Source organism: Cariama cristata, unplaced genomic scaffold, assembly GCF_000690535.1.
Source record: "Cariama cristata isolate BGI_N322 unplaced genomic scaffold, ASM69053v1 scaffold13333, whole genome shotgun sequence".
Classification (NCBI taxonomy): Eukaryota; Metazoa; Chordata; class Aves; order Cariamiformes; family Cariamidae; genus Cariama; species Cariama cristata.
In genome coordinates this window covers 1-27,058 of record NW_009609021.1, presented here as the reverse complement: position 1 = coordinate 27,058, position 27,058 = coordinate 1, and the positions used below count along the sequence as shown (strand labels likewise).

General features: G+C 40.4%; 2 protein-coding genes across 2 annotated transcripts; one reads left to right on the top strand and one right to left on the bottom strand.

Annotated features, from left to right (window-relative positions):
- Window positions 1-90: 90 nt before the first annotated feature.
- Window positions 91-8,199, top strand: GTPBP6 (GTP binding protein 6 (putative); the record flags this gene model as incomplete). Its single annotated transcript, XM_009697376.1, has 9 exons — window positions 91-228; window positions 658-728; window positions 2,238-2,368; window positions 3,105-3,175; window positions 3,625-3,783; window positions 5,147-5,355; window positions 6,753-6,901; window positions 7,205-7,357; window positions 7,831-8,199. Coding segments are annotated over 9 exons (1,223 nt in total), but the record flags the coding sequence as incomplete, so codon positions are not given.
- Window positions 8,200-10,331: 2,132 nt separating this feature from the next.
- PLCXD1 (phosphatidylinositol-specific phospholipase C, X domain containing 1) lies at window positions 10,332-23,265 on the bottom strand. The gene is made up of 6 exons (XM_009697375.1): window positions 23,130-23,265; window positions 19,499-19,635; window positions 16,508-16,636; window positions 15,201-15,356; window positions 11,595-11,778; window positions 10,332-10,624 (listed from the first exon to the last, which is right to left on the bottom strand). The coding sequence occupies exons 1-6, from the start codon at window positions 23,239-23,241 to the stop codon at window positions 10,332-10,334; spliced, it is 1,011 nt and encodes a 336-aa protein (XP_009695677.1). The 5' UTR covers window positions 23,242-23,265.
- Between the last annotated feature and the right edge of the window lie 3,793 nt (window positions 23,266-27,058).

The following is a 27,058-nucleotide window of genomic DNA, read 5'->3' as shown; positions in this document are numbered from 1 at the left end:
CTATTTATGCATGAACTGTAGTTTTTGGAAATCTGACCAAAGTTATGAAGATATATTATAATTATTTTTTTTTTTTTTCTGTTCCTGAAGCTGAATTACAGATTGCTGAAGCCGTTGCTCTTGTAGATTCCCTTCAGAACTGGACAGTTTTAGATAAAATAATTATTCCTACAAAAAATCCTGACAAGAAGTTTATTTTTGGCAAAGGAAACTTTCAGGTTTTGACAGGTAAGGACTGAGATTTTTCAGCACTGTGTCATTCTAAATGGAAGACTTCTGCAACTGAACCGTTTAAGAATAGGTATGAAAGCTGAAGAGAGGGATAATTTTGTTTATCCACCATGCAGGTTTGCAAACAAGCTTCAAAGAATTTTTTTAAGGTTACAAAAGCAACAGAATAGAAATAACTCGTGCTTACTGAAAATTGTGAGGCAACTTAATCCCTACATTTATGTGCTTGACATAAGTGAAACTGGCAGCTGTTCTTGACATAGTGCTAAAATAGTGTAATTACAACTGTTCTGTGGACAAATAATATGGTGCCATTTGATATTTTATGAGCATTCAGCTCAGTGCAAAATGGTTTTATATTCTGTATATTTTAAAAAGAGAATTGACATTTAACACTGTATTTTGCAACGGTTATCCATCTTTTAGAAAAGATTAAAAAATTGCCCCATGTGACAGCTGTCTTCTTGAATGTGGAAAGAATATCTTCACTAACAAAGGTAATTAAATATAATATCGAATAATATTCTTTACATCCGTATTGTTCGGAAGCTATTGATGTTATGAGAAGTAGAGTCAGTTATGACTCTGAATTGGCAGATGGTAATATATGAAGCCACCTGGGCTGAGTTTTGCTGAAAGGAAACTTAATTCCTATTACTTTTGTCCAGCTCTTGTGCATGAAGTTTTCCAGCACCGTAACAGCCATTATCTCCCGCATTTGCCACTGGCCCCACTTAAAGTGTTGGCAAAGTTACACAAGGTCTTTTTCACAAAATGGAGGTGATAACACAGCTTTTGTTATGAAAAATGACAACATTTTGGATTAGCTATGTGTACAAGTTTCTATACCTATATGGATAGTGTATTTATTTTCCCATAGTTCTGTGGATGCTGTATTGTATTTTGAATATGAGGTGTAAATTCATAGCAGGCTTATATTTGAATGTTTCAAATATTTAAACTTTCATTCCTGACCTTTAAAAAGAAACATATTTTAATGGATTACATTGAGGGAGGGAGCAAACTTCGCTTTTTTTTCTTTTAGCACTGTCAGTGGAACAACTGGTGCATGAGCTATAGACGCTCTTTGAAATGCTTAAACAAACTGAAGTACTTTTTAGGGTTTTTGCATGTACAGCATCATGCAGCATGTAAAGTGCATGCAAACTGTGCAAGCAAACATTAATGCTTTCCCTGATTATAAAATGGACAGAGATATTAAATATCTCTAATAGATAGTTATCTTGAGCCCTTCAATTTATTGGTGAAATGGAAGTTGAAAATGTTTCCGTTCAATTTCCTAGTTTTTATTCCCTAATTTATAGTATGAGTTCTTTTAGTACTAGATTTGCTAATATTTTTTTTTTTTCCCCGCAAATCTAGATCTTAAGAGCAATTTAGCAGGGTTCATTCAAGAACATGTATAAAACACAAGCATTCTGGATTTTAGAGATGGCAGATGGGAACTACAGCATATTTTAAGTGTCTTTTGCTGAATTGAAGCAGGAGTGGGGTTTTTTGCTTGGTTGGTTGGTGGTTGGTTGGGGGTTTTTTTAAGTATTTCATGCAAAACTGATTATGAAATAATTTTCCTGCCTTCTTCTCTTTCTAATTTTTTTTTTGTTAATACTTTTTCTGTTCCTATGTTATCTCTATCCTTTCATAATTACTTTTTAGAAGGACTTAACCACTGAGATTCTTGATTCTGAGATATGCTGTAAGAGCTGTATGTCAGAATCAAGCAATGGAAGGATTCTCACCGAATGTACTAGGCCTAGACATAAAGCTCTACCTTCTAAACTCTCTTTATCACCTGTCTTCATGGTCAACCAAATTTTGCCTTTGCGTGCTCATAATCATAGCCTGTCCATTGAAATGGAACCCTGAGGTCCTCTGAGTTCAAGTGTCTATCAGCTAACTGTAACTGTAGTGCTGTGTAGGAATTGATCTGCTGATATGGTGGGCAACAGGAAACATCTAGGTTATTTTGTCTTACATGCCTAAAGAAAGAACTAGAAGATGCCTGGGGCGTGAAAGTTTTTGACAGATACACAGTTGTACTTCACATTTTTCGTTCTAATGCCCGGACCAAAGAAGCAAAACTTCAGATAGCGTTGGCCGAAATTCCACTTCTCAGGTACCTTGAGCTGTGCAAATCACATACTGATATTTACATATTTTAGTGGCTGTTTCTTTAGAGTGACAAAAATGATAATACTGTACTGTAAAGAAAAATGACACTGTTTCAGTGCTTGCATAGTATGCTCAATGATTGATAAGAGCATAGATATATTTGCTATAATGTCATTGTTTTAAGTTTCTGCAGTGCTGACAGGCAAAACCAGAAAGTGTTCAGTAGATAAACTTCCCAAATACATTTCTTACGAAAAGGTCTTGGTTCTTTCTAATGTGGAAGATGGATTGCAAGAATATTAGGAACTGGGTATGTGTATCCCATATATAATATTGATGGGTTTAATAAGGAAAGCTATAAACAAGGAAGATTAAAGACATTGATTTGTATCTGAATTTTCCACATTTCTACATTACATGGCATAGAAATGTTTGTACACGGCAGTTGGTGTGAGTTGCATGGGTGTATCAGAGGCATCCTTGGTGCTCTGAAATTTCAGAATAGCCATTATCATTTGCTAAGAGAGTTGCATGCTTTTTGAAACCACAGTTGACGAGCCAGGAAAATCTGTAATTTTTTCACCAGGCTTCTCATCATGAGCAGGTTTTATTTAGAGCCTTGTCATTCAGGGTTTTTATTTGTACTATTAGAATATCTCTACGGCTTCACATTTGTTAGGCATTTTAGGATAGCTTGATTAAAGAAAATTGCTTCTAATTAACTGTTACTCCACCGCCAGGTCAAATTTGAAAAATGAGGTGTCTCGGCTAGATCAGCAGAGAGGTGGATCGAGATACATCATGGGCTCAGGTAAAGTCTAACCGTTCTCATGAATGAGAGGATTTTTTTTCTCCATAGCCTTTAAATTAATTTAATTCTATCTTATTTTATTGGGAGGAGGCTAGGAGAAAAAACTGTTTGTGTTCTGCATCTAATTAAATGAACGTATAAAAATTTATTGGAAAGTAGCTTAAATAGCAAAGTTTTGGTCCATACTGGCTCAGTAAGTGGCCGTTGACAGACTGTTTGCTGCCACAGGGGTTTAGCATAAGTATATGTGGTTATTCGAGAGTGCTTAGCATATGTGCTAGTTATTACTTATCATTCTGACTCTTAGGCAAGAATACATAATTTTAGTTGCCTATTTATAACTTTATATGCCCTAGTGTCAACTCACTTGATTTCCAAATGCACAACATCACTTGGTATACTGTTTCTCTTGTAGACTATTCTGCCAGTTATTCATATGTATTTTTCAGGTGAAACATTCATGGAGACACAGAATCGTATCTTGAGAGAAAGAGAACTCAAAATTAGGAATGCCCTCGAGAAACTAAGAAGAAAAAGATCTTTACTTAGAACTCAGCGCAGAAAACGAGAGTTTCCGATTATCTCAGTAATGGGCTATACTAATTGTGGTAAGCAAAAATTCATGAAATTGTAACACAAAAGAGCTTACATTGTCTAATTTTTAATTAGAAATTCTAGCCAGAATCTCATTTCAATTTGAATAGCCTTCATATTTTAATTAGTTTTTAAATTGTGTAATGAATATATGTCAATTAGGATACAGTTAGGAAAGCAAATTATGCTTGTTGTAGTGAGACATTCCACGCCCCGCCCCCCCCGCCCCCCCCCGCGCCAAGTCTTGAAGACAGGTTTTGGAGAAATGCCTAGCCTGTATTGTGCCAAAAAGATTTCACATGTAGTGCTGAAGACTGTACTGTTGGTGTCTGAGTCTCTTCACTTGATCAGAATCGGTAGAGAAAAGTCCATAGGTGTTTAGATCACTGTGAAGGCTTGAGGCATAGGAGTGTTCAGGAGAGTTGGCAGTTGAGCTGAGAAATGTGTTAAAGAAGAACTGTAGCTTTTCATTGATTGATGTATAGTGTTCTGAGATGTGTTTATAAGAGAATCTAAATGAAGCTAAGGGTTGGGGTTTTTTTTTATAGCTTATACAAGTGAATTCATATACAAGGCATAAATAGACTTTGAACTAGACACTTTTTTCAGGTTACATTATCTTAAAACTGTGTAATTTTTTTATTCAACCTCTTTATAAGAACAAACTTACCCTGCACTAATTTTGTTATCAGCTGTATACTCAAAGATTTGGATTATACTGTATGTTTTTCTTAAATGTCATGCTTCCATACTTCTAAAACTGAAGATTCAACAAAAAATATATATATTACAATTTTGTACACATAATTGAAATAATTTAACTAGGGTATATACTAAGCAGTTCAGCTTAATGACTAAATTCTGTGAAATATTTATTGAGTTAAATAAATGTCTCTAGTATTATGTTCATGAGCAAACACCCAATAAAAGCATAAACCTAATAAGCTACGTATTATTAGTGCTTCTGTTTATTGTTGGATTTAACAAGTAAATATTGAATTGTTTTATTTGACAACAGAAGCACTGAGGAGTGCCTAAGTGTATGCTTCCTAATGCTGTCGTGGCAGTGCTCTTCAGATAGTCTTAGAGGTGAGGGATGTGGGTAGGTTGCTTTGCAGGTCAGTTCAGGCTTTGATTGTTTTGTGATTTCACAGCATAGCTTCCAGGCATGGCCTTAAATCCAATTCCAAGTTACAAAAGTTAGGACTGTCTTTCGATTTCCTAACATCATACGGATAACTAATCATAGGCTAGATTTGTATTAGTGAAATAGGTATGAAAAGATACACTATATCACACAACTCACCTGAGCCTTTCAAAGTAAATTTTTACTTGAAACAAGCCATTAAAATCTTGTCCTTTTTTTTCTTTAATTAGGAAAAACTACCTTGATCAAAGCCTTGACTGGGGAAGCAGGACTTCAACCCAGAGATGAGCTGTTTGCCACTCTTGATATTACAGCGCATGCTGGCTATCTGCCCTCACATATGGCAGTTATTTATGTTGACACCATTGGATTTCTGACTGATCTTCCACATAATCTCGTTGAGTCCTTTTCAGCTACATTAGAAGAAGTGGCTTACTCAGTAAGTAGTTGACTATAAACATTGAGAAATCAAATTAATTTCCTTTCAGATAATCCTCACCCCTTCAAAAAAGGGGAAGTTAATTGGCATGTTCTTCTTAGTGAAGTATCTGGCTGACTATAGTAGTCTCCGAAGATAATGAGGTAAATACCTCACCTTAAGCCAATTTTCTGATACTTGAAATTGTGCAGAACATGTAGATATGAAGAGATTTCAGATGGGGTGTATTTGGAGTATATGTGTCCTTCTCCATGATACATAAGCCAGATAAATCAAATTTTGCTGATTAAATGTTTGAAAACCTAAACAGTGCATCCAAATAAGTTGAGGCTAGCTTTCTTGAGAGTTAAAAATAAAGTAAAGCCTCTGGAATGATCTGGTTTTAACTTAAGGTTTCCTATAGCACTAGAAGTGAGTGATTGTGATGTGATGCAGGCAGCATGTAATAAACAAATGTACTTTTCCAATCATTTTCTTATTAAAGCTAGTTTCGTGTGTTATGGTAAAGTGTAAAGCTGCATACACACAGACATTTAAACGAAAAGCCTGTATCGTCAAAGGTAATGAAATTCAGTGATAGCTAGCTGCCGGAATGCTTCTGAGGATTAGACTTCACCATGTAATAACAGGACTTTGAAAAGCTGGCTGCAACTATCCTGTTTGTCTCTCATTCTGAAGTATTAAACGAAAGGCAAAAAATTTACTTCTCACTAATTTTTAGAAGTTTGAAGCAATATCTTGAGCAAAGTTGACGAAACATTTTGAATACAAATATTGATTTTGGTTGCTTGGTTTTTGTCATAGCAAACATGATCGTGTATGTTCTTGAAACTGGTAACTTTTGTATAAAGCTTTCTAAGTGAAGCACTAGTAATAGTGTCTTGGGAGTTAAGGAAAAGGATAATCTGCATTTTGAATGTAAAAATAGACTTACAAGTTACATGGGGTTTTTTCCCCCACTTTTGAAACAGTTCTTCAGTCATTACTCTTCTAAAACCTTTTTAGAGTTCACTCTTTCTTCTCCAGTATTTTTGAAGCCTTATAGTTACACAGCCTTAGCTTTGAAAAAATGGATCAGTTAGTTACTATTTGAAATCTGAATTCTGTAACTAGCTTGATTGACAGGGTTTGTTTCAGGGTTGTCAGAGGCAATTCGTACTCATGGTGAAGTGAAAGACTAAGCTGCTACAGATTTTCTTCCATCATGGTGCAAAAACCAGTATTGGTTTAATACTGTTCTAATAGTTCATTTTACAGTGTTAACCTGCCAGTGTATTACCTAATGGATAGGGAAGTGTCTTACATGAATTAGCAATGCCAAAAGAGTACAAAATCTCTACAACCTGGTAACTGGTGTGTTTCGTTAAGTAACTGCCCTGTATATTGATGCTTGCTAGGATCTGATAGTTCATGTGAGGGATATTACTCATCCAGAAACCATCCTCCAGAAAGCAACTGTTCTGTCAGTTCTGAAGAATCTTAATCTTCCCAGCCATTTATTGGACTCAATGGTAGAAGTTCATAACAAAGTGGATTTGATAGAAAGGTAAGCAGGAGATGCTACGTGTACTTAAACATTTCTTATGTTCTGGAAGCTTTTTTAATTCTTAGTCTAGAAAAGAGCTCCCACACTTCTGAATACATTTAATAGTGTTTCTCAGTCTTTTACTTATGTAACTATGGTCTCAAAAATAGTTATCTTCTAATTACTAAAGAAATCACTTGAGTCATACAAGAAGTGGCCTCTGTAGGAAGGTGGCAGCATAGACTAACACAGTTAAATTGTGCTTGGAATATGTTCACAACCTAATCTTCATGAGCAGATGTACTAGCAGCTGTTACCTTTAAGGTATAAAGCCACTGAAGAAAATGCTTTAGCCATTTCTGCTCTACATGGACATGGTTTAGAAGAGCTGAAAGAAGAAATAGAGAAGAAAATTTTGACAGCAACAGGGAAGAAGATTCTGACAGTTAACGTCAACTTAGAGGGACCTCAGCTAAGGTAAATAATTTTGAATTGTAAGAAGGACTTGGAGAAATATGAAACTTAGTCTTGCATGTCTTAAAATTTCCAAATCATATTATATTGATTTCAATCTGCATTAAGAATTCCAGGGGTATTTATCAAAGTTTTCTGACCTATTGGGGAAAAATATCCCCATTAGATAGCCTGGAGTCTGCTTCTGAAAGTGCCCTTTATGGAATTCTGTGTGTTAGTACAATAAAACATACTTCCTGAAAGACCATGCCACTGGTCCTGGAGCCAGATTTCTGATGAAAAAACAAATCTGAAAGATTTATGCAAACACTATACCCTATTTTCAAACAGCAAGTGGCAAATGAAAAATTAAGTGAAGCACTTCGTCTTTCAAAGTGTTAAATTACTTGTATTGGAACATGTTGACCGAAATCAAAGATCACATTTTATTTAGTGTGTCATACCTTTAAGATGCTAATATGCTTTTACTTTTACAGTTGGCTGTATAAAGAAGCAACAGTTCAGGAAGTAGAAGTCGTGCCTGAAGATGGCACAGCCAGGGTGAAGGTGATAATCGGCAATTCTGCTTTTGGCAGATACAAAAACCTCTTTCCCAACAGCAAGATTTTTATGCCATAAAACTGCATCCTTTTCTGGGAGAAGAAACTGATCTCATTAAGAGGATGTGAAATGAAGTTAATGACCTGTTAGTCTGGGTGTTGAGGAGTATATTTCTTCCCCAGTTGATGTTTTTGATGCATTGTAGAAATGGACACTGTTTCAGAAAACTTATGTTTGGAAACAGTAAGAGCTTTGATCTTCATTCTGTCAGCAAGTGCAAGGACAACGCTAAATTTTTTTTATGTTAAAACAGTTGTTGGCTATAAGCTGTGGACCTCAAACACATGGAAATCACTGGACAGCACCTCAATTAACCTTCAGAAAAGTACTGAGTTTCTTATATAAATAAAACGTTTTACCCGATTTTTCAGAATAAAGTACTATTTATTCTAGTTAAGGTGTCTCAGATGGTCCTTGGAAAATGAAAGTTAGGGAACAAAATGTTGTTTGCTGTATATAAATAATACAGATAAATATGTGTTCAAGCAGAATGCATGAACCTAAGTAAAATAACTGCCATGTCTTATTGCACTGAAGCAAAAAAAAGTAGATTTGTATATTTAAGCAATAAAGTCAGCTGTGAACATCTTTTATCCATACAATTTTCTTGCCTGCAGTAATTTATCCACAATACCGATTACTGTGTCAGTTCTCAAGAGAAGACACTTAAGGTACAGCAAACCACGGATTTTGTGTGAAATTATTTCTCAAATAAAAAAAAAAAAAAACATCTGATCCATTACTTGAGTTACGAATTACTCCTGGGAACCAATAAAACAATCAGCATCACAGAAGCAGAAGCAAAACTATTCGAGTCCACATTACACAGAGAGATTGAGTTTTATTAGATAGAGTAACAAGCCACTTGAGGGTACAAAAGATAGGCAGAAAAACATTCTGAGTACGTACACCTAACACTTCATGCAGGTAGGGACTCTACAGAAAAAAAATCAAAACTGAGTGACTGCTAAGTATGAAGTAAATAGAGGTAAGAACAAGGATAAAAACCATTTAGAAAGTCGTCTTTATAAATGGAATGTTTAGGTTTTTTTACTCCTACGTATTCTGCAATTGCAAAAGATTGCATGAGGAGGTAGCATCTTAGTCTTTCAGGCTGAGAAGCCTAGGGTGAGTTTAATGTGATGTCAAGTAGCAGTTGATTTAAAACTTCCACAAACACTTACTGCAAACATGAACATCTTGCCAGACATTTGAACTCAGCTTTTGCAGATAAAGTGCACTGAAAAAGTGAGGTATCTTGATGAAGCTGCATAGTGAATTTGATACAAAGCCTGTTTCTGTTTTAGTCCTGATGCTTACCATTTCTCTTACCTTATGATCATCTGTTATTGCACAGTTCATTTAAAAAATTAGAAAAATAGGATTAATATACAATGGCAAACAGCATAAACCCCTTAGGTTTTTTTGCATAAGCAAAAACTACTTATTGAGAGGAAAAACAATTACAGAGCTACTAAAATAGCTAAATAAAAGACCAGGTGCGAAACCCCAAATGAGCATGACAGAAGCCGAGAACCTGTGTTTCTAGAGCAGTCTGAGTTTAGATAAGGAATTTGTTTCATATGTGTTTATTTTCAATGTAAGGCATATTTTGGCAACACCTAATAGAACATATTTCATTACCGCAGACAAAACTGTCTAGGGGACTAGTTTTGGTATCTTTAGCACTGCAGAACTGGCATGAGTGATAAAAACAATGTGGGCAATACACATACCTCATACAAAACATAAAGAATTTTGTGACTACCCTGTTGGTAAAGGGGCTCACAACTGATACTCGGCACACAACAACACTACAGCCTCTTCTAGATCTTCAGTGTTAATGATGTATTGGTGTATATATAAAAAAATCATATCAAATAGGATTGTCAATACAATATCTTTGATTTATCAAAAATATTTTTAAGCTGTTCCTTTTGTATATTTAACACAAACTATGAAAACAGAAATAAAGATTGAGAATTGGGGTTGCAAGTAGTGCAGAATATCTTTACAATTATAACAAAGATAAAATCTACCACAAAATTCATGCAGCTACTGACTTACTTCTCCTTCTTGCTCACATGTAAAATAAAATCAGATTAAGTTTTGGGGACTTTCAATATTGCCAAGTGCTACAGAATCTAAGCATCTCCAAGTAAATCATACCTATACCATAGTTCCCTGGAGACCTCAGCAAGGTCTGCCTGCTCTCTTTTCTATATAAAGGCCTTGAAACCCTGATGCTGTTGAGAGTACTTTTCTTACTGAGTCTTTACAACATCCCTAGTTTAAGCTGGCTGGACCTTTATGGGATCCAGGATGTTTAAACCAGGAGACATTAAATGCAGACAAAGCCTTTTCATCTTTTCATAGATTAAGCAGCTGAGAATGAAATGTTGTTTGTTCCAGCCCCTTTACTTTGACAGTGTAATGGAGGATTAATTTTTGTGTTAAGTTCTATTACATCTTTGACAAAATCGTCGTTTCCTATAAAGTCTCCAGCAATGATGTTAATGCATTCTTTTTTTGGTCCTGGATACTGCTGCTTTATCCACATTTTCAAGCATGGAAGACTCTGGAGTGTCATTTTCTTCAATGATCCAAATGGGTGTATGAGAATATACCTTAAATTTTCAGTAAGGTTAATCCCTGCTACAAAGAATTTTTCTGAAACAAAAATCAGAAGGTGACACATTAAATACCCCTTTGAGGAGAACAGAAACTGCTCAGCATTGCATTAACTCCAGATCTTCTTCCTCTGGGAATCGTTAAAATACTAACTTCACACTCTCTGTATTGTTTTGTATCCCTAGAACTGGTTCAGTAGACTCTCTCTCCTTGTTGCAACTGCATGCTGTAGTAAACAGTTACTGAACCAAGCTCAGTTATTGAACCATTCCAGTTTAGCTAAATTTATCCAAATTATTCATTGCAGACAAAAGGTCCTTCACTAACTAGTCCGCCTTTGTAAATTTTGGTTGTTTCTGTAAAGATTGCTTCCAAATGCTTAGCCTTCCCTGGTGACGGACGGGAACAGAGGGTGCACCTACACGAGCGTTTCCCTTTGGCTGGGCAGTGTACTTTTGAAGCAGTTCTTCCCTTCGTCATCCCATGTGTTCACATCACAGCACTGCGTCAAGAGGTTACAAACTGAATTTCTCCCACCTTAGACTACACCAACACGCCTGAGCGCTGCTATTTCCTGATGCAGCGACAGCCTCACGCACCGTTCTGGTAGGGGTTTCTTGTCACAACAAGGCTAGCGTAATGCATTTCCCTCATCATCAGCGCTGCCTAAAGCAGTAAGCAGCGCATTGAGGAAGCTGTGTCCTAGCCATGAGGAGTATGACAGTGCCAGCGAGCTTGTGTGTGCCGAGGGCTTCTTTTCCATGGGATCACACAGGTGCTGCGATGTATATGGTCTATGCATGTACATACACTGACTCATGTATTTGCTCCCCCAAAGAGGAACGTTGCACTCATGGGTGGACAGAGCACTCAGCAACACGGGCACGTCTCGTGCACACAAAACGCACAAAGCGGTGATATCCCGTAATGTTATAATCGCCCAACTGCCCATTTGTTTTGCATTGCTGTACGTGCCCCTTGTTTCCTCCCAGCGACCCCCTGTGCCTACCTGGACGGCCCATCCGCTTCATGCGCTCTAAATACTGGATAAGAGCGCTAGTGGCAGTTTGGTTTCCCCACCAGTACGGGATCGCAGGCCACAGCTCACAATGCTCCTCCACTTTCACGTCCTCTTCGTACGAGACAATGACCTGGTGGCCACGCTGCCACATGGTCCGCAGTGTCGGCATCACCTAACAGAAAGCATGCTCAGGTTGAAGTCAACAACACAGCAGTGGTCCTAAAGTTCAAATACTGGCATGTGGCATCACCTTGGTAGAGAGGCACTGATTCACTTCAAATAAAGCTTTTAAACGTACAGCCCAGTAGGTCGTTGGCTGGGTTACAAGCTGCAGGGGCAACAGGAGCCAGGGAACTTCAGCAGATTCCTCCTTTCCTCAAACAATTCAATTATGGTAAAGTACATAATAACTCAAGGTCTTACATGCATGTAAGAAGCAACCATCCCTGTGTCAGCCCTCGTGCACATGCTGCTGCTGAAAAGTTGTTGGGAAGACACAGGCCATTTGGCGAAAGGAGGGAGGAGGGGGGCAAAGCCCTACACCCAGCTGTAGGAATACAGACTCAGAGAAACAGGAATAATTTTGGCAAATGCCCCACATTGATCCAAATTTGTTGCTGTACCCATCAAAGAAAACTGAACGGCTTGACCTAGTAAGACTAAATATAAGTCTTCAAGAGAGATGTTAATTCTGATTTCTCTAAGTGGAAAGTTTCTGAAATTGCGACGCTCCAAACATTTTCAATGGAGAGAGGGGAAGACTTGAGTCAGAAACCTTCTCAGACAGAAAGGTGGGCTGAAACACGTCTGTTTTAAATTTAAGTGTATGAAATGACATTGTCCAATACTCAAAAGTTACTATCCGACAGAATTGAGGCCCTCTGACTAGTTTTATTTGCAAAATCAACATATTTAACAGCTATAGTTTTTTTAAGAATGTTGTGGTTAAAAGCTGTGTCTGTTGCTTGTGAAAAGGAAATGGTAGCTTTTTGATGTTCCAATTAACTTACTTATTAATTAAAAAGAAAGCCAAAGGCAGTTGAAAATGTTTTATGTAAATCTTTGAAGAGAGCCAAGGGTTGGCAAGGGTTGAATGAACATGGGAATCCCTCTTACTTCATCCGAGAGAGAGAGAGAGTGCAAGCCCCAATTAGGTCAGAAAATACTGCAAAAGTAAGACACAAGCTATGCAAACTACAAAAATCTGTGGTTGACAGAAGCTTTTACTTTACTCCAGCTGCCTTTCTAAAGCTGGAATCTCTTAAAAAAAAAAAAGAAAAGTGGGATAAGAGCCCAAAAAAGAAAACCTACCAGAAATGTGTATGTGAGCACAGCTGCTTATTTTGCAAACAAAGCAGAAATGAAACAGTAGATGTCTAACAAGGGATTTTTAAACCCTAGTAATCCAGACCAAAGGAAGACACCTTGAATAGTTAAGGCAATTAAAATTTTAAACGCAATGTAATGTTGTCACGCTGTGGCCTGTTCTAGTACTACATACAGACCTCTACTTAGCAGTTGCTTCATAAATACTGTGACATTTACTTTTGCACGAAAACAGAGTTTAGTCTTGAAAGACAGTAGATACCAGATTATTTTAGAATAAGTGAGCAAACACTTGGTTATTTGATGTTAAATCTGAATCTGTGAGCCTGGAAAACCCCACACCTACCTAACCTGCAATGGTATCATTTGCAAAAATGGTGAGATCCATTGTGCTGGTCACAGACCCCACAGAAATAAAGTCTTCCTGCTTGAGGGAAGTACTTGCCTTCTCTTTTCTCCAGTGCCCTTCCTCCTTTTTGTAATTAATAACTTTTTCTCTTTTTAAGAGCTGGCCACTGTACTATCTTTCCCGGTATTGCTCTGCTCGTCCACGACTTACGCACCCAAGTTATTTGAGTAAACAATAAAACAGTGTCACTCAGGTCTTCAGTTATTCAGCTGAGGCCTAAATATTCAGAATCCCCTAGTTTTGCTGAGAATTGTTCTATTTTAACTCTGCTGTACAAAATGCTTTGAAATGGTAATACTCACCCGAAACTGATACACCAGCTTCAAAGGCTGAATTCGAATCATAAACAGGGTCATCATTATCCTGTACCCCTCACATCTCTAGAGAAAACCCTCTGTTCCTGTGCATCTTTGAAATGTTAATTGTTTAACTACTGAAAGCTCCCACACCTTGTAAAAAAAAGGAAGCAAAAAATCTCAACTTCTTAAATTTAGCAATCAAATAATTTCTGATTATTTAAATTAAGCCTTTTCTGGAGGTTTGGGTGACTGAAAGCATATTAGGCTGGTTGGAAGGTCAGCTCCAGCTCACGTCCAGGAAAGAAAGTCAGTGCCACCAGAAATGCATTGAGGGCAGAGATGCTATTAAGAGGGACCTTGACAGGCTGGAGACATGGGCTGACAGAAACCTCATGAAGCTCAACAAAGGGAAAAGCAAAGTCCTGCGCCTGAATGGACTAACCCCACGCACCAGGAAAGATGGGGGGCAGCTGGCTAGAAACCTGCTTTGAAGAAAAGGACACGGATGTCCTCGTGGATACCAAGCTGAACATGAGCCAGCAGTGTGCCCACATGGCAAAGATCAACAGCAAACTGGGCTGAATTAGTAAAGGCACAGATAGAAAGTCAAGAGAAGGCGTTCTTCCCTTCTATTCAGAAGTTGTGGGACTGTACCTCAAGTACTGTCTCCAGCTGGGGCTTCCCCAGCACAAAAAAGTCATTGGCGTGCTGGAGTGAGTCCAGCAGCATGCAACCAGGGTGAGCAGAGGCTGGAGAATGACCCACAAGGACAAGCTGAGAGAGATGGGTCTGTTCAACGTGGAGAAGAGAAGACTATGGACAGGTCTTACTGATGTCTGCAAATACCTAACGGGCAGATGTAGAGAAGACTCCTCAGATACGCATAGCAAAAGGATGAAAGTCATCAGACCCAAGCTATAGCAAAAGAGATTCTGATCAGATAGATAAGGAAAACATGTTTACTGTGAGTGGTCAAATGTTGAACCAGGCTGCATAGAAAGGTTGTGGAATCTCCATCCTCGGAGATACTCAGGAATGGACAGGACACAGCCCACCGTAACTTTGAAGTTGGTCCTGCTTTGCATGGTGAGGTTGGACCAGAGGACCTCCAGAGGTCACCTCCAACCTAAACTATTATAAATCACATAAAAGTTCATTTATAATTATTGCTGTGAAAAGGCAGAAAATGGATTCTTTAGATTCTACAAATTAGTATGGACTATATTTATAAACACACACACACTCCCTTTTTTTTCTTTTTTTTTTTTTTTTTTTAAACAAAACTCAGACAGGACAGTGGCTGACAGTTGTGTCCTTGCTGTTGTCCCACAACTCAACAGACATGACAGTCAAATTTAATTCCCTTCTCCACACTGGGGGATGTAGGTTTGCTTTCTCTCTTCAATTTTATTAGGTAAAGATCTATCTCTGATGCAGCAAATACTACTTTTCCGAGGTTAAAAATACAGTGAAAGTAGAATAGATCTAAAAATTTGGAATCAAAGATGTCACTGTAATATATCATTCTTAAAAGAGGAAAAAAAAGGCTCTCATACTTACATTTCTGGGACACAGTTTACACTGGAAAATCTCTTTTATACAGGCAATAAGATGACAATGAAGTTTCTTGGTTAGTCCATCAAAATTCCTGCACGCTAAGATAACAACTTCCTGAGGATGAGTTTCCAACCATCTTAACACTTCCCACAGAATATCCTACAAGACAGAGTCACGGCAACTTAGAAAATCATCTATGCTATGCAGGGGAAAGGACATCAAACCAGCAGAGCATTGATGGTGGGGTAGACTCGCAATAATGAAAATCAGCGTACGTTTCTGGAGGATAGCCATCGGACTGCCCACAAAGTTGTCCAGAGGGATGCACCCCAAGAAAACCTACTTTCTGCAGGTCTGTGCTGGTTTGCACTGGATGTGGTTCTAGCACACTAAACAGCTTTGTATTTTGGTAATATCCATGAATCTCCTACTGCCTAGAGGCAGGTTGGCAGTAAACCCATCTCCCCAAGCTTCTTTAAGGACAAACAATGTATTAGTGGCAAACTCAAAACCAGGGAAAAGTTCTGTGCTTGCTTAAATGTAATAGGACCTGTTTTCCCCATTTGTTATGGGCAATGACAACTTCTTGAAGATCACATATAATTAGCAGGGTAGCCAGGCACCACATCTAACTGTTTACGTGGGCATGCCAGTCACCATGAAATCTCAGCACATGAAGGGCAAGCACGAAACTGAAGTTTAGCCAGTTACTCTACACATGAAAAGCTGCATTAGCTGGCTGTGCCTGGCTGTACAGGTCCCAGCAAATGCAAAGAAGACGTAAACTACTCCACAGTGACAGAGCACATGCAAAGAGCAACTCACAGTAGTTTCTTCATAGCAGCTGACAGTAATTTGATCATGGGATCCGGACTTGAGTCTGTCTTTCAGGGAAATACTTTTTCCTCCAAAAGAAAAAAGTGTTTCTGTGATTTTTATTAGGCTTTTAATACCTTCTTCTCTTTAATAACTCCTCTCCTTACTGGAGAAATGGGATTGCCCTGGGCAGCATCCTGGGACAACACAAGGTAAACCCCAGAAACGTCAGGCACTTGGTAGGGGCCCGGCAGTGGAGAGCAAGGCACAGCAACTCCAGTTTGAGGATGAGGAATTGATTGATGCTCCAGTCTCACTTGCAGCTGCAGAAACTAACTTCCAGCCCTGCTGATTTTCTCTAGTTTGAAGTCCTTACATTAACAAAACGAATAACCTACTCAGAAAACCTTAGGCCAGCATTTTCAGATTATGATGGCTCTTAAATAAAAGACACAGCACTGTTTTTATAGCCATCTCAAAGGTAAGGACAATACCTGTACAGTAATGGTTGTGTAAACCATATGCACGAAGTACAAATTCATAGATGGATCGTTAGCCTTGTGGGCAATCCTGAAATCCAGATATCTAACTCCGGCCTCAAGTTGCTCTGTCACAGTCAGTACCTGGAAGGTGAAACAAAGGTCTTGAGAGCTTGGAAGAGTTTTGTTTCTTTAGTTTAGAAAGCTCAAAAAGGTGTACAAAGTTAGCCCTATGACATTTTTCATAGGTCTTTCGTCTTTAAAATGGTACTATATGGCACCAAGTTGCAACTTCCCTGTGGCATATACTGCAGGTACAGATTAGTTTCAGCCCTCTGCCCCTGTTGTGTTCTGAAAGTTAAAGATCCATTGACCTGTGCGTAAATGCACGATGGCTCTTCACAAGACTATTGATATGAACAAAAATTGCAGGATCAGCACTGTAGGAATGCTGTTATTTATTTTATTAGATCAAAGACTTTACTGTGGTTGTCTCTGTGGAGTTCACATATCCTCAACAGAAGGAAAAACAAAAATAGAAAAAATTACTGGCTACTGTTCTTTTTCAAGATAAAAAGTCTCTTTAAAAGTTTGAACTAACCTGTAGAAGTCCTACAAAACAGAGGTCTACTTCCCTCAGACCTCTTCTACCGGATTTGAGGGCTGAATGGAACGGGTCATAAAGCTGAGTTTCTGGGGCAAAAAATCCCAAATGATATGTCTCTTATCTATATCAAGGCTCTCTTTGCATAAGAAAATAGAGTCAATTAAATTAACTATGTTTAAGCACTAATTTGTCTCTGTTCAGCCTGCTATGGACAACACTTTTAGGTTTCAGAAAGCATACCCTGAACCTTTGTGGCCAGAAAGAGCACCAGATGAAATAGCTGCTCTGAACTGCCCTTTGGATGAATTAATTTCTTTCTGTTGACTGACTGGCAAAACTAGACAAATTAGAGACTCTAATTAGCCAGCTGGGTTTGGATACTGAATTAGACAGTGTGAACATTACCCCCCAAGGACAAAATTTAAGAGGAAGCCTTGGGGAGTGATACTGCTCAGTGCTGCAATCTCACACCAGACATCCAGGGCATGAATGGGAGTTACACGCCTGATATCAGCCATTGCGCAGGAAAGATGTGGGCCTCTAGACTGACACCCGTAACAGCCAGGGCTGAAGCCAGGCACTGTCTCCTAGCCACGGGGCCATCCAGGAATCTGTGGGTCCTACCATCAGTAGGGCTCCTCGATGTCTGTTCTGGGTACCAACGGGTGGAGTCACCTCCTCGCAAAGATAACTCGAGCACGGCAGAGCTAAGGAGGAGCAGGACTGCAGCCATGCCTCCTTCCCATCAGCACCAGGCCACTTCCCGCTCAGCACATTGTGTTCGGACCAGAAAATTGCTATAACGATGTAAGGAGCTTGTTTGTCACCAACAGGATCACCTCACTGGCCAGCAACCCACAAGTTAGGAGGTATCTAAAATGTTCATTGGCTTAAGTCCCAAAGCAAAAAGCAGCTGAAGACAAGGCACTGTGCTAAGCGAGTGCTTTTCCACATCATCTCATCACTGCCGTTACATATTCAACATCTGGCAGTGTCTAGGACTTCAGTTTGCCAGGGCAAACACAACAAAAGAAGCCTAGGCATAATTATTGCCATTTATCAATTATTCCATTTTAATTCCCTAATAATGAACTATTCCTTCAATAAGAACAAAAGTGAAAAGATTTTTGGTACCTCTTTGATGCCAGGAAAGTCCGTTCTTTAGAAAAATCTTCAAAAGCTCTAGCTTAAATCATGATCCCCAATTTTGTCTTTAACATACATTTGTGAGGAACAGAGAGATAACTACTACCTTAATATTTAGGCATTTAAAAAAATTAACTAAACCTTACATGAGGGACCACACCTTCATTTTCTTAATCTTTATGGAAAAAAAAATTCCCTTCAACAAGATTTTTGTCTCTGCCGCTGAGTCAAATACTTACACAATATAGATGGGGGAAAACAACTGACATCTCACCCAACACTGATAGTAAAAATGACAAGCATTATCTTCTGAATAAAGTACAAGAGAAAAACCTCTTTTGATTATAGTAACACTAAATGTTATGCATAACAATAAACATGTGAAAACGAAGATGAGTTTCTAGTACCAAATGGTCAGCTTTAAGCAACATCTTTGTCTATGTATCATCCCTGCCTAACCTACATGGGTTTTCCCCACAAAAGAAGATCTGGTATGTATGGCACCTATCTCATACTTCACTGTGCTGGTTTTGGCTGTGATAGAGTTAATTTTCTTCACAGCAGCTGCTATGGGGCTGTGTTTTGGATTTGTGCTGAAAACAGCACTGATAACACAGGGATGTTTTAGCTGTTGCTGAGCAGGGCTTGCACAGAGCCAAGGCCTTTTCTGCCTCTCAGCCCATCCCACCAGCGAGGAGGCTGGGGGGCACAAGGAGTTGGGAGGGGACACAACCGGGACAGCTGACCCCAATGACCCCAGGGATATCCCATACCATATGGCATCATGCTCAGCATATACAGCTGGGGGAAGAAGGAAGGGGAGGACGTTTGGAGTGATGGCGTTTGTCTTCCCAAGTCGCTGTTACACGTGATGGAGCCCTGCTTTCCTGGAGACAGCTGAACGCCGGCCTGCCCATGGGAAGTGGGGAGTGAATTCCTTGGTTTGCTTTCTTTACATGCACGGCTTTTGCTTTACCTATTAAACTGTCTTCCTCTCAACCCACAAGTTTTCTCACTTTTACCCTTCTGATTCTCTCCCCGTCCCACCAGCAGGGAGTGAGCGAGCGGCTGGGTGGGGCTGAGCTGCCGGCTGGGGTTAAACTACGACACCAAGCACGGTATCTCAGGAAAGCGCAGATTTCTGGGCAGCAGGCTATTCTTTCATCAGGCATGGGAGAGTGTTACCACTCTCAGCACTGCAGAACAAGCTTCAACTTTGGCCAGACATGACAAGAACACTAGACGACAGTTACCTGTGTTGTAGACCACTTCATGATAATGGGGTGCACAATGCAGGGCATACATTTGTTTAAAAACTTCACCAGCTTGGATTCATTGCCACTAACAGCAGAGTTTTTATCCAAGCAATAGGTCATAGTGTCGTGACTCCCTGTAGAATACAAAAATAAATGTACAGAAAGTGTCATTTCTTAACTACTCACAACCACGATACATGGTTATACTGCGTGCGCACACCTGACGTGCCACCCCATTTCCAAATCACACACCGGTATTGCTTGACAGCCTATGTAGTTATGGCAAAGAGGTGGGCTCTTCTAGAGAGGTTGCTCACCTGACATTAATAAGGTTAGTGTGAAATTCTCATGAAAGGAAGGCATCAAGACTTTTCAATAAAGCAGTTCCCATCTAAACTACACATCGTTGTTTGTCTCAAACCACAATAAAGTGGCCTGTTTCAACTAGCACCTTCCACTGGAACAACTGTCTTGATGTGAAAACCCACTTTTTTCAGGGAATAAATAGCTGAAGCCTGGATTTATCTAGAATTTGTCCAGTTTTCAAATGCAGGATTTCATACTTCAATTCCATCATCTCTGCACAGGAAAATATGACTGAAAGCAGAAGTTAATCTTCTTACACCTTTAACTGGACCAATTCCTAATTTGGCACTTAAAGCATTTGTATCTTAAATATCTGGTAAAAATGCCCTCCTGAACTAAACACCCACATCCCCTACAAAAACAATGTAAGAGGTGGGCACTTGAAGGTTTCAGAGGCAAATCCAAGTCTAAGTTTACATGTGATAGCTGAACAAGATCCACCTTTTACGGACTTAAAAAATTACCTGACTCTTTCCAGCACAGGAAATTACATAGAAGCAGCCTAAGCATCAGAGCCAAGTACAGCCTGCCCAAATATTTGACTTCTTTGAAGTTTTAATAAATCCAACACATCTCTTGCATCACATTTAGATGAAACTCTGTTGCAACTCAATTTCTTCAGTACAGGCAAGCAGTGATTTTGCTAGCTTTTCCTGTTCCATTATTTCTTCTAATTTTTATAAAGCATCAACAAGAAAAACTATCAACTCAGTGAAGTGGTTTGCTGGGATCTTTACAGAGAATCTGTAAGGAATTTGCATATAATTTTGGTTTTTACATCTTCAGTCAAACAAATTCTTCACTGGTGCTAGGAACTGTCTTCTTGAACGGTCAGTCTTACTGGTGCCAACGGCAATATTTCTAGTAGCCAAAGAAAAAGGACAAGATTGTATCTGAAATAAAGAAAATTCTTTGAAACTGTCAATAGTAGTTTAATGTCTTACTCAATTTTTTCACCTTTTAAAATCGAGTTTCTGTCCATTTTCCTGCTTTAAACATCCAAACCAAGCTCATTGCAGATGGAAGATTGATAATGAGGGCATGCAATCAAAGAAGTTTGTCTTACAAGATGTCGAGAGTCAAACCATTAAATAGACACGGACCAAATCCAAGTCTGAGAGAAGTGAACAGGATTCCATTGATGGGTGTTGCATCTACTGATGCCAATCGGCAAACAGGTAGTAACCTTTCATTTAGGAGTCTTCCTGTGATGTCAGTGAGTTACAGTAATGAAAGGAAGATGGGTAGATCCATGACACAATAAATATGATTCAGAGATAGTGAGCTAGCACTGCAGAAGTTGCTTCAGAGCTTGAAGCAACATCACCCCAGCAGCACTGTGGTGAATCTGGTGCAAACACAACACTGAGACCTTCCTCTGTGTCCTCGTCATGCTTTCAGAATGCACTCTGTCACGTTTCTTGCATGCCTTGTTGTCTTCTCTATCTGAGATAAGCTTGCACTCCCAAACTGGGCTTCCCCCAGTCATTAGTCCCTCTGAAAACCTGCCAGAGCTGTCTTGACCTGATTGGCCTTGAGCTGCTTTTGTTCTGACCTGGGCTAGACCAGTTTTGTAGGTCAGCTGGACAGCCACCAAAATCTTCCAAGCCAATAGCCAGCAATGCTGTGTAAAAGTCCTCCAGTGTTTGCTGAAATGGGCTTGTCTTCAACTATTCTTTTCTTCGTGCCTGTTCTCCATGCAGGTGCATTCACAAGAACAACAAACGTTCACAAGAATAACAAGGTCACCGTTAGGCGAAGAGCCTGGAAGTCAAAGGCACACAACAGCAGGTTCTCAGCTTTCTACAGTGTCCAAGAAACACTACTGTGAAAGCGTTTTAGAAAGAACAGGGTTCCTTTTCCACCAAAAAAAAACAAAACAAAACAAACCACTGAGCCTGCAATGGACTTTTTGGAGGATTTTTGCAAAAGGAACAAAAAAGAAAAAAAAAAGGAAGGAAAGAAGGTAACATTATCTTTTTTTTTTTTTAATTTCTTTCTTCTGTCATAATATAGATATTTATTTTCTTCTCTTGATGGTTATATAAGAAAACTAGGATTTTTTTATAACGTCTGCCCTGCAGTCCTCTTACATAGGCTTTATCCAAAACAGAGGTACACTTGTTTTGAAGTTAACATCAATTTAAATTACAGATCCGAGAAGTCACCATTACATAATTTTCTGGGTTTCAGTTTTAACTGAAATTCCACGCTCCATTAGTTCATGAAGGGCAGGGGAAAAAACAAAAACAAAAACCACCACAGTTCTTGGGTCCTCCCAGGGCTCCCCCCACTGAAGACGATTTGATTTTTCCCACTATCTCTAAATATATGTCTTTGCTAAAGTTAACCTACAATCCTGTAGCCCACATAAAACATTCATTTACACACTGTGCTGCTTTCCACCCAAACTACCTGTCGCATCTACAGGTGTCAGAGAACACACGGACTAGACTTTTCTTTAGTACCATTTTCATTGTGGAGGCAAAGGGAACCACTCAAGAGCCGACAGTCCTCCAGTGCCTCCCCATGTGCCCATGAGAACAGGTTCTCCTGTAACTTCTTTGGACAGAATGAGAGGGGGGGGAAAAAAAAATCATCTATTCAAGACAGCAGAAAGAAGCGATAATATGACCAAAGAAAGGCTAATGATACACAGGTCTGAATGTAGTACCAATGAGGACACCAGCTATAGCACAGCTGTATTTACCCATCATAGGATAAATCCAGTTTTCATAAGCAGGGTGATGCAGAAAAGTCACACTCTACGTTAATGAAAACATATGTTAATTAAAAGTCTCCATCCTCCTTTTTGCGTAACTTCACAGCCTCTTTTAAACAGTACAAAGAAACAAATAATAAAGTAAAATGTTATTTCTTTCCTTTTGGAACTGTTTTATTACGTAGGAAGCGGCAAGAACAAATTAGGAAAATCTCACCATTGCCCAGATAAGCAAATGATCAGATTATTAACACTGATCTGACAAGATGATGCACAGGGACTGCAAAAAAAAGTCCCTCTTTCTTTCCTTCAAAAAAAAAAAAAAATCCTTTTTTTCCCCCTCCCTTCCAAGAAACCCCAAACGTTGCAGACTAAAAGCATTCACATGAGCACACACATCACACAAACTCTGCTCCAAGCCCTTCTCCCACACACTGACCCAAATAATAAATGTAGCCATCCTGAAATGGGACAAACAGGATGTTCCGATGCTTAAATGACACGCTAACAAAACAGCTGAGAACAAAAGTTAGTCTTTACCTGGAAGAGCTAAGTCATAGAGGGGAATATCCCAGAGCTTCTCTGGCAATCGTGACATCCATTGACCATTTTCATGGCACACGTGAATGGAGGTTTGCAAAGGGCCTTCCATTAGTGCCTGCTCTAGGACTTCATAGGGTGTTCTGGGAGGGAAAAAGACAAGAGAAAGAATAAACCATTCCATATATTGGGGCTGAATTAATGTCATTGCACCTGTGCAGAATGGATTTATACATGCTACAAAACATCAACCCTTCTCTCAAGTAGTTGCAGCAAAATGTAAAGAGCTTCTCGACCACAACATACATTGCTTTTAATAACATTGTCTCCCAGCACAATGCCAAGGGAGGGTTCCACCTTCAGGCTTGTAAACTGACCAACTGAAAGACAAAATAAAGCCAAGACAAATATGTGCAGCTTTGTTGGTATGGAGAAATTACTATCATCTACATCGGCTATTGCAACATCACGAGGAGTAACCTACCTCCAGTGTGAAACAAGGTCTGTTCCCTGACCCTTTGCAGCCCCAGGAGCATGGCAGCGGGACCGATGGCAGGGCCGGGTCTGCGACCCTCAGGTCACTGCAGAACACCTACCTTGAAGCATCAGTTCAGCTGCCACAACAATACCTCTACAAAAAGCCTTGATAAAGATGTCAGGATATTGAATTTTCAGGTGATACTGGCTTCTGGGGTCAAAGAGGAAAACTTCCATCTTCTTATTCCTTGTTTTGAGAAGATCTCTTGATGTCTGTTCTTATCACCCCTACTGAGCCTACAATAACAAGTACTTCAGTTCAGTCAGACCTTCCTGAAAACTACTCTGGAACTGTTCTTCTTGGCTACAAGCCTCTCTGGGATCTTCTGCAAAATTTGCAATGGTCATGCAGGAGTGCCAGAGGATGAAACCCAGCTGAGAAATGACGGTCATCACCAGAGCCTACTGGAGTTATCCTGTTCATTTTTCATTTTATGTTCTCCTGGATGATGTAGAACATGAAGATAAGCTCTCCATGCCTTTTTTTTTTTTCCCTAGGACATTCCTGAAGTTCAGGTAGTGTTTTTGGCATGAAAGCCTTCCTTCTTCTCACTGTTTTCAAGGCTTTAGCTATTTTTCCACAGCAATGTAGTGGGACACTTTCTTTTAGATCATAGCACAGTAATTACCTATATTAATATCACACCTTCCTTTTTAATCCTTTTTAAAAAAGCTGTCACTGTGAATGATTCCTTCTTGTCTGCAGCAACAGCAGATATGTATTTGTGCAGGTTTTGTGCTTTACCAAACATCCTCGCTGGTCCCTCATCCCTTTTGCGGCATCTCGGCACATTCGTTCCTGAGATTTCTTCTCCCCAAAGTATTCTTCAGGTTGCTTTTGGGAGGTGGTTCATTTTTCTGGATTTACAAGCAAGCCATACTGTTTACATGAAGAACATTTCCTTAAACACGGTGCAATTTATCTGGATTTACAAGCAAGCCATACTGTTTATATGAAGAACATTTCCTTAAAAATGGTGCAATTGATTTTTTTTTTTGGCAGTCACATAGGGTCATCCGAAAGGCAACTTTAGGAATTGCCTTCCTAAGTTTTATGTCCATACTACACGTAACAGATACAATCTGCTTTTATATCTGCCATTGCACGTAGCATCACTCATCCAGCCTGCCCTGCTGTGGCTTTGGTGTCGCTTTGAACGGGTCTCTCTGAGTACGAGCACCCCAGTTAAGATAAGAACAGGACCATATTGGAGATGCCCAGCACCCCTGGCGCAGTGACACAGGCTGCACGTGTCCGGTGTGTGACCTGGGGCTTTCCTCCTGGTGAAGAGCAGCTACCTCTGAGGTTATCCATACACATAGGGCCCTTGTGTAAGCAGGAAAAAAGTGGTTTAAACCCTCTCTTGCTCCCTTTGCCTCCTTGTTTTAAAAAACAGATATTTGATGGGCCTAGTGCAAAGTCAAGTGGAAAGACTCCCATGGATTTATTTAGACAAAAAAAAGATGCAGATCTTCTTGTCCTCCATAAGCAAACGGTCTCTATGCGCCACATCTGGTATTCTTATTCTTGGAAAGAAGTTCAGATCTCAGACAGATCAACTCATCCATCCTCTGGCTCTACAATTTAACACGCCAAGCTTCCTCCTCCAGCAGACCCCTTGCTCAGATGAGATGCCTGCAGCTAATCTTGTCCCCTTGTGCTGTCTTCTGTGCTCCCTCAGACTGCACACCACCGCTCACCCAGGGCTGCTCTGCTCTAGTCTACGTACCACGTAGCGTCCGTGTGGACAGGGGCTGCAGATGCTTAAAACACCATTGCTATTTCGCAGTTGCAAAAGACTAAATAGTCTTTCTCTTTCCCCAGCTCTGAAGCTGGCGGGAGCTTTGAGGATGCAACACTCCAGCATATGGCAGCACTTACGTGGGTCCTGGGCACGGATTAGAAACCTAACTGTAAGGACTGCTTTTCCTCTTTTCCCTGGGGTCCACAGGTCCCTTTCCAGAGCCTTTGGGGCTGCCTAATTCCTCCATTCCCCTAAACCACCCACGCCCCCCCAGAGCAGGCACGCAGCCCCACAGCGAATAGCAGGGACCCGTAAGCCCCACCAGCCAGCCGCACCTCGACCCAGCACCAGCTCCTTTGCACCGACAGCACTCCCAGGATGCGTCCAAGGTTGGAGGTTCACCTGCTGCCACCCTCTCCTCCCACCACATGCTTTCACCGCCTCACTTGGGCTAGCATGGGCACAGTCCCACAGCTAACAGAAAAAAAATTGATTTTATGCCATGCTAGTCCCCTACACCAATTAACCACCGAGCCAGGACAGCCCGGCACTGGCCCATGCTGAGGAAGGCCCTGCAGAGGCAGCAAGCCCTGCGACCGGCTTTGCCAAGCTGTACAACAGACCCCTCGGCGTTGCCCAGCCGAAACCCATGGGCAGCAGCTTCTCAGCCTGGCACAAGCTGCCATCAACACCCCAATCTCTGCAGGACCAGGACACTTCACAAGGAGTGTCCTGCTGGGCCTGGGGAAAGCCAGCAGAGAGCAGAAACAGCAAGACCAAGCCATGCTGTGGTCCTGGAAAGACAGACATGTGAAAGATTCACATCTCATCCTCCTCCTCTTCTCACCTCCTTACACAGCACCCTGAGGCTGGGGATGGCAGCTACTGGAGAACACAGCAGGAGCAGCACCACCACAGCCATCTGCTCATCAAGTCACACAGAATCACAGAACCGATTTGGTTGGAAGCGACCTCTGGGATCATGGAGTCCAACCTTTGCCCTAACCCCCCCATGTCAACTAGACCATGGCACGGACTGCCACATCCAGTCTTTTCTTAAACACCTCCAGGGATGGGGACTCCACCACCTCCCTGGGCAGCCCATTCCAATGCCTAACGACCCTTTCTGTGAAGAAATGCCTCCTCATTTCTCGCCTGAACTTCCCCTGGTGCAGTTTCAGACCATGCCCTCTTGTCCTGTCACTGGTTGCCTGGGAGAAGAGACCGACCCCCACCTGGCTACAACCTCCTTTCAGGTCGTTGTAGGGAGCGATCAGGTCTCCCCTCAGCCTCCTCTTCTCCAGACCAAACACCCCCAGCTCCCTCAGCCGCTCCCCATCAGACTTGTGCTCCAGATTTTGGCCTGATCCCCTGCACAACACAAAGCCCTACATGTTCACATCACCAGCTCCAAACTCAGCTGCTACCTTCTGTTTGAGCTGTTGGGTATCCTTTAGGGAAAAAATGAGGCTTGTGTGAAAGAATGAAATTACAACCATTAGCTACTGTCCCTCACAACTAAATCCTAAACTTCACAAAGGAGAACTGCGTCTTTATTTACCCTTTCCAGAGGGGTAAGTGCACCCTACACATGTTGCCGTGATTAACTACTGCCTTGGGTTTGCGTGACAAGGTTTTGGTAGCAGG

What these genes read in the sequence shown, in the direction of transcription:
- PLCXD1 (XM_009697375.1), bottom strand. Translation starts at nt 23,241, where the DNA reads ATGGAAGGCCCTTTGCAAACCTCCATTCACGTGTGCCATGAAAATGGT. An exon ending in CTATGACTTAGCTCTTCCAG is followed by an intron (nt 19,636 to 23,129) that starts GTAAAGACTAAC and finishes TGTATTCTACAG; the next exon opens with GGAGTCACGACACTATGACC. An exon ending in GTAAACTGTGTCCCAGAAAT is followed by an intron (nt 11,779 to 15,200) that starts GTAAGTATGAGA and finishes GCTTTCTGTTAG; the next exon opens with GTGATGCCGACACTGCGGAC.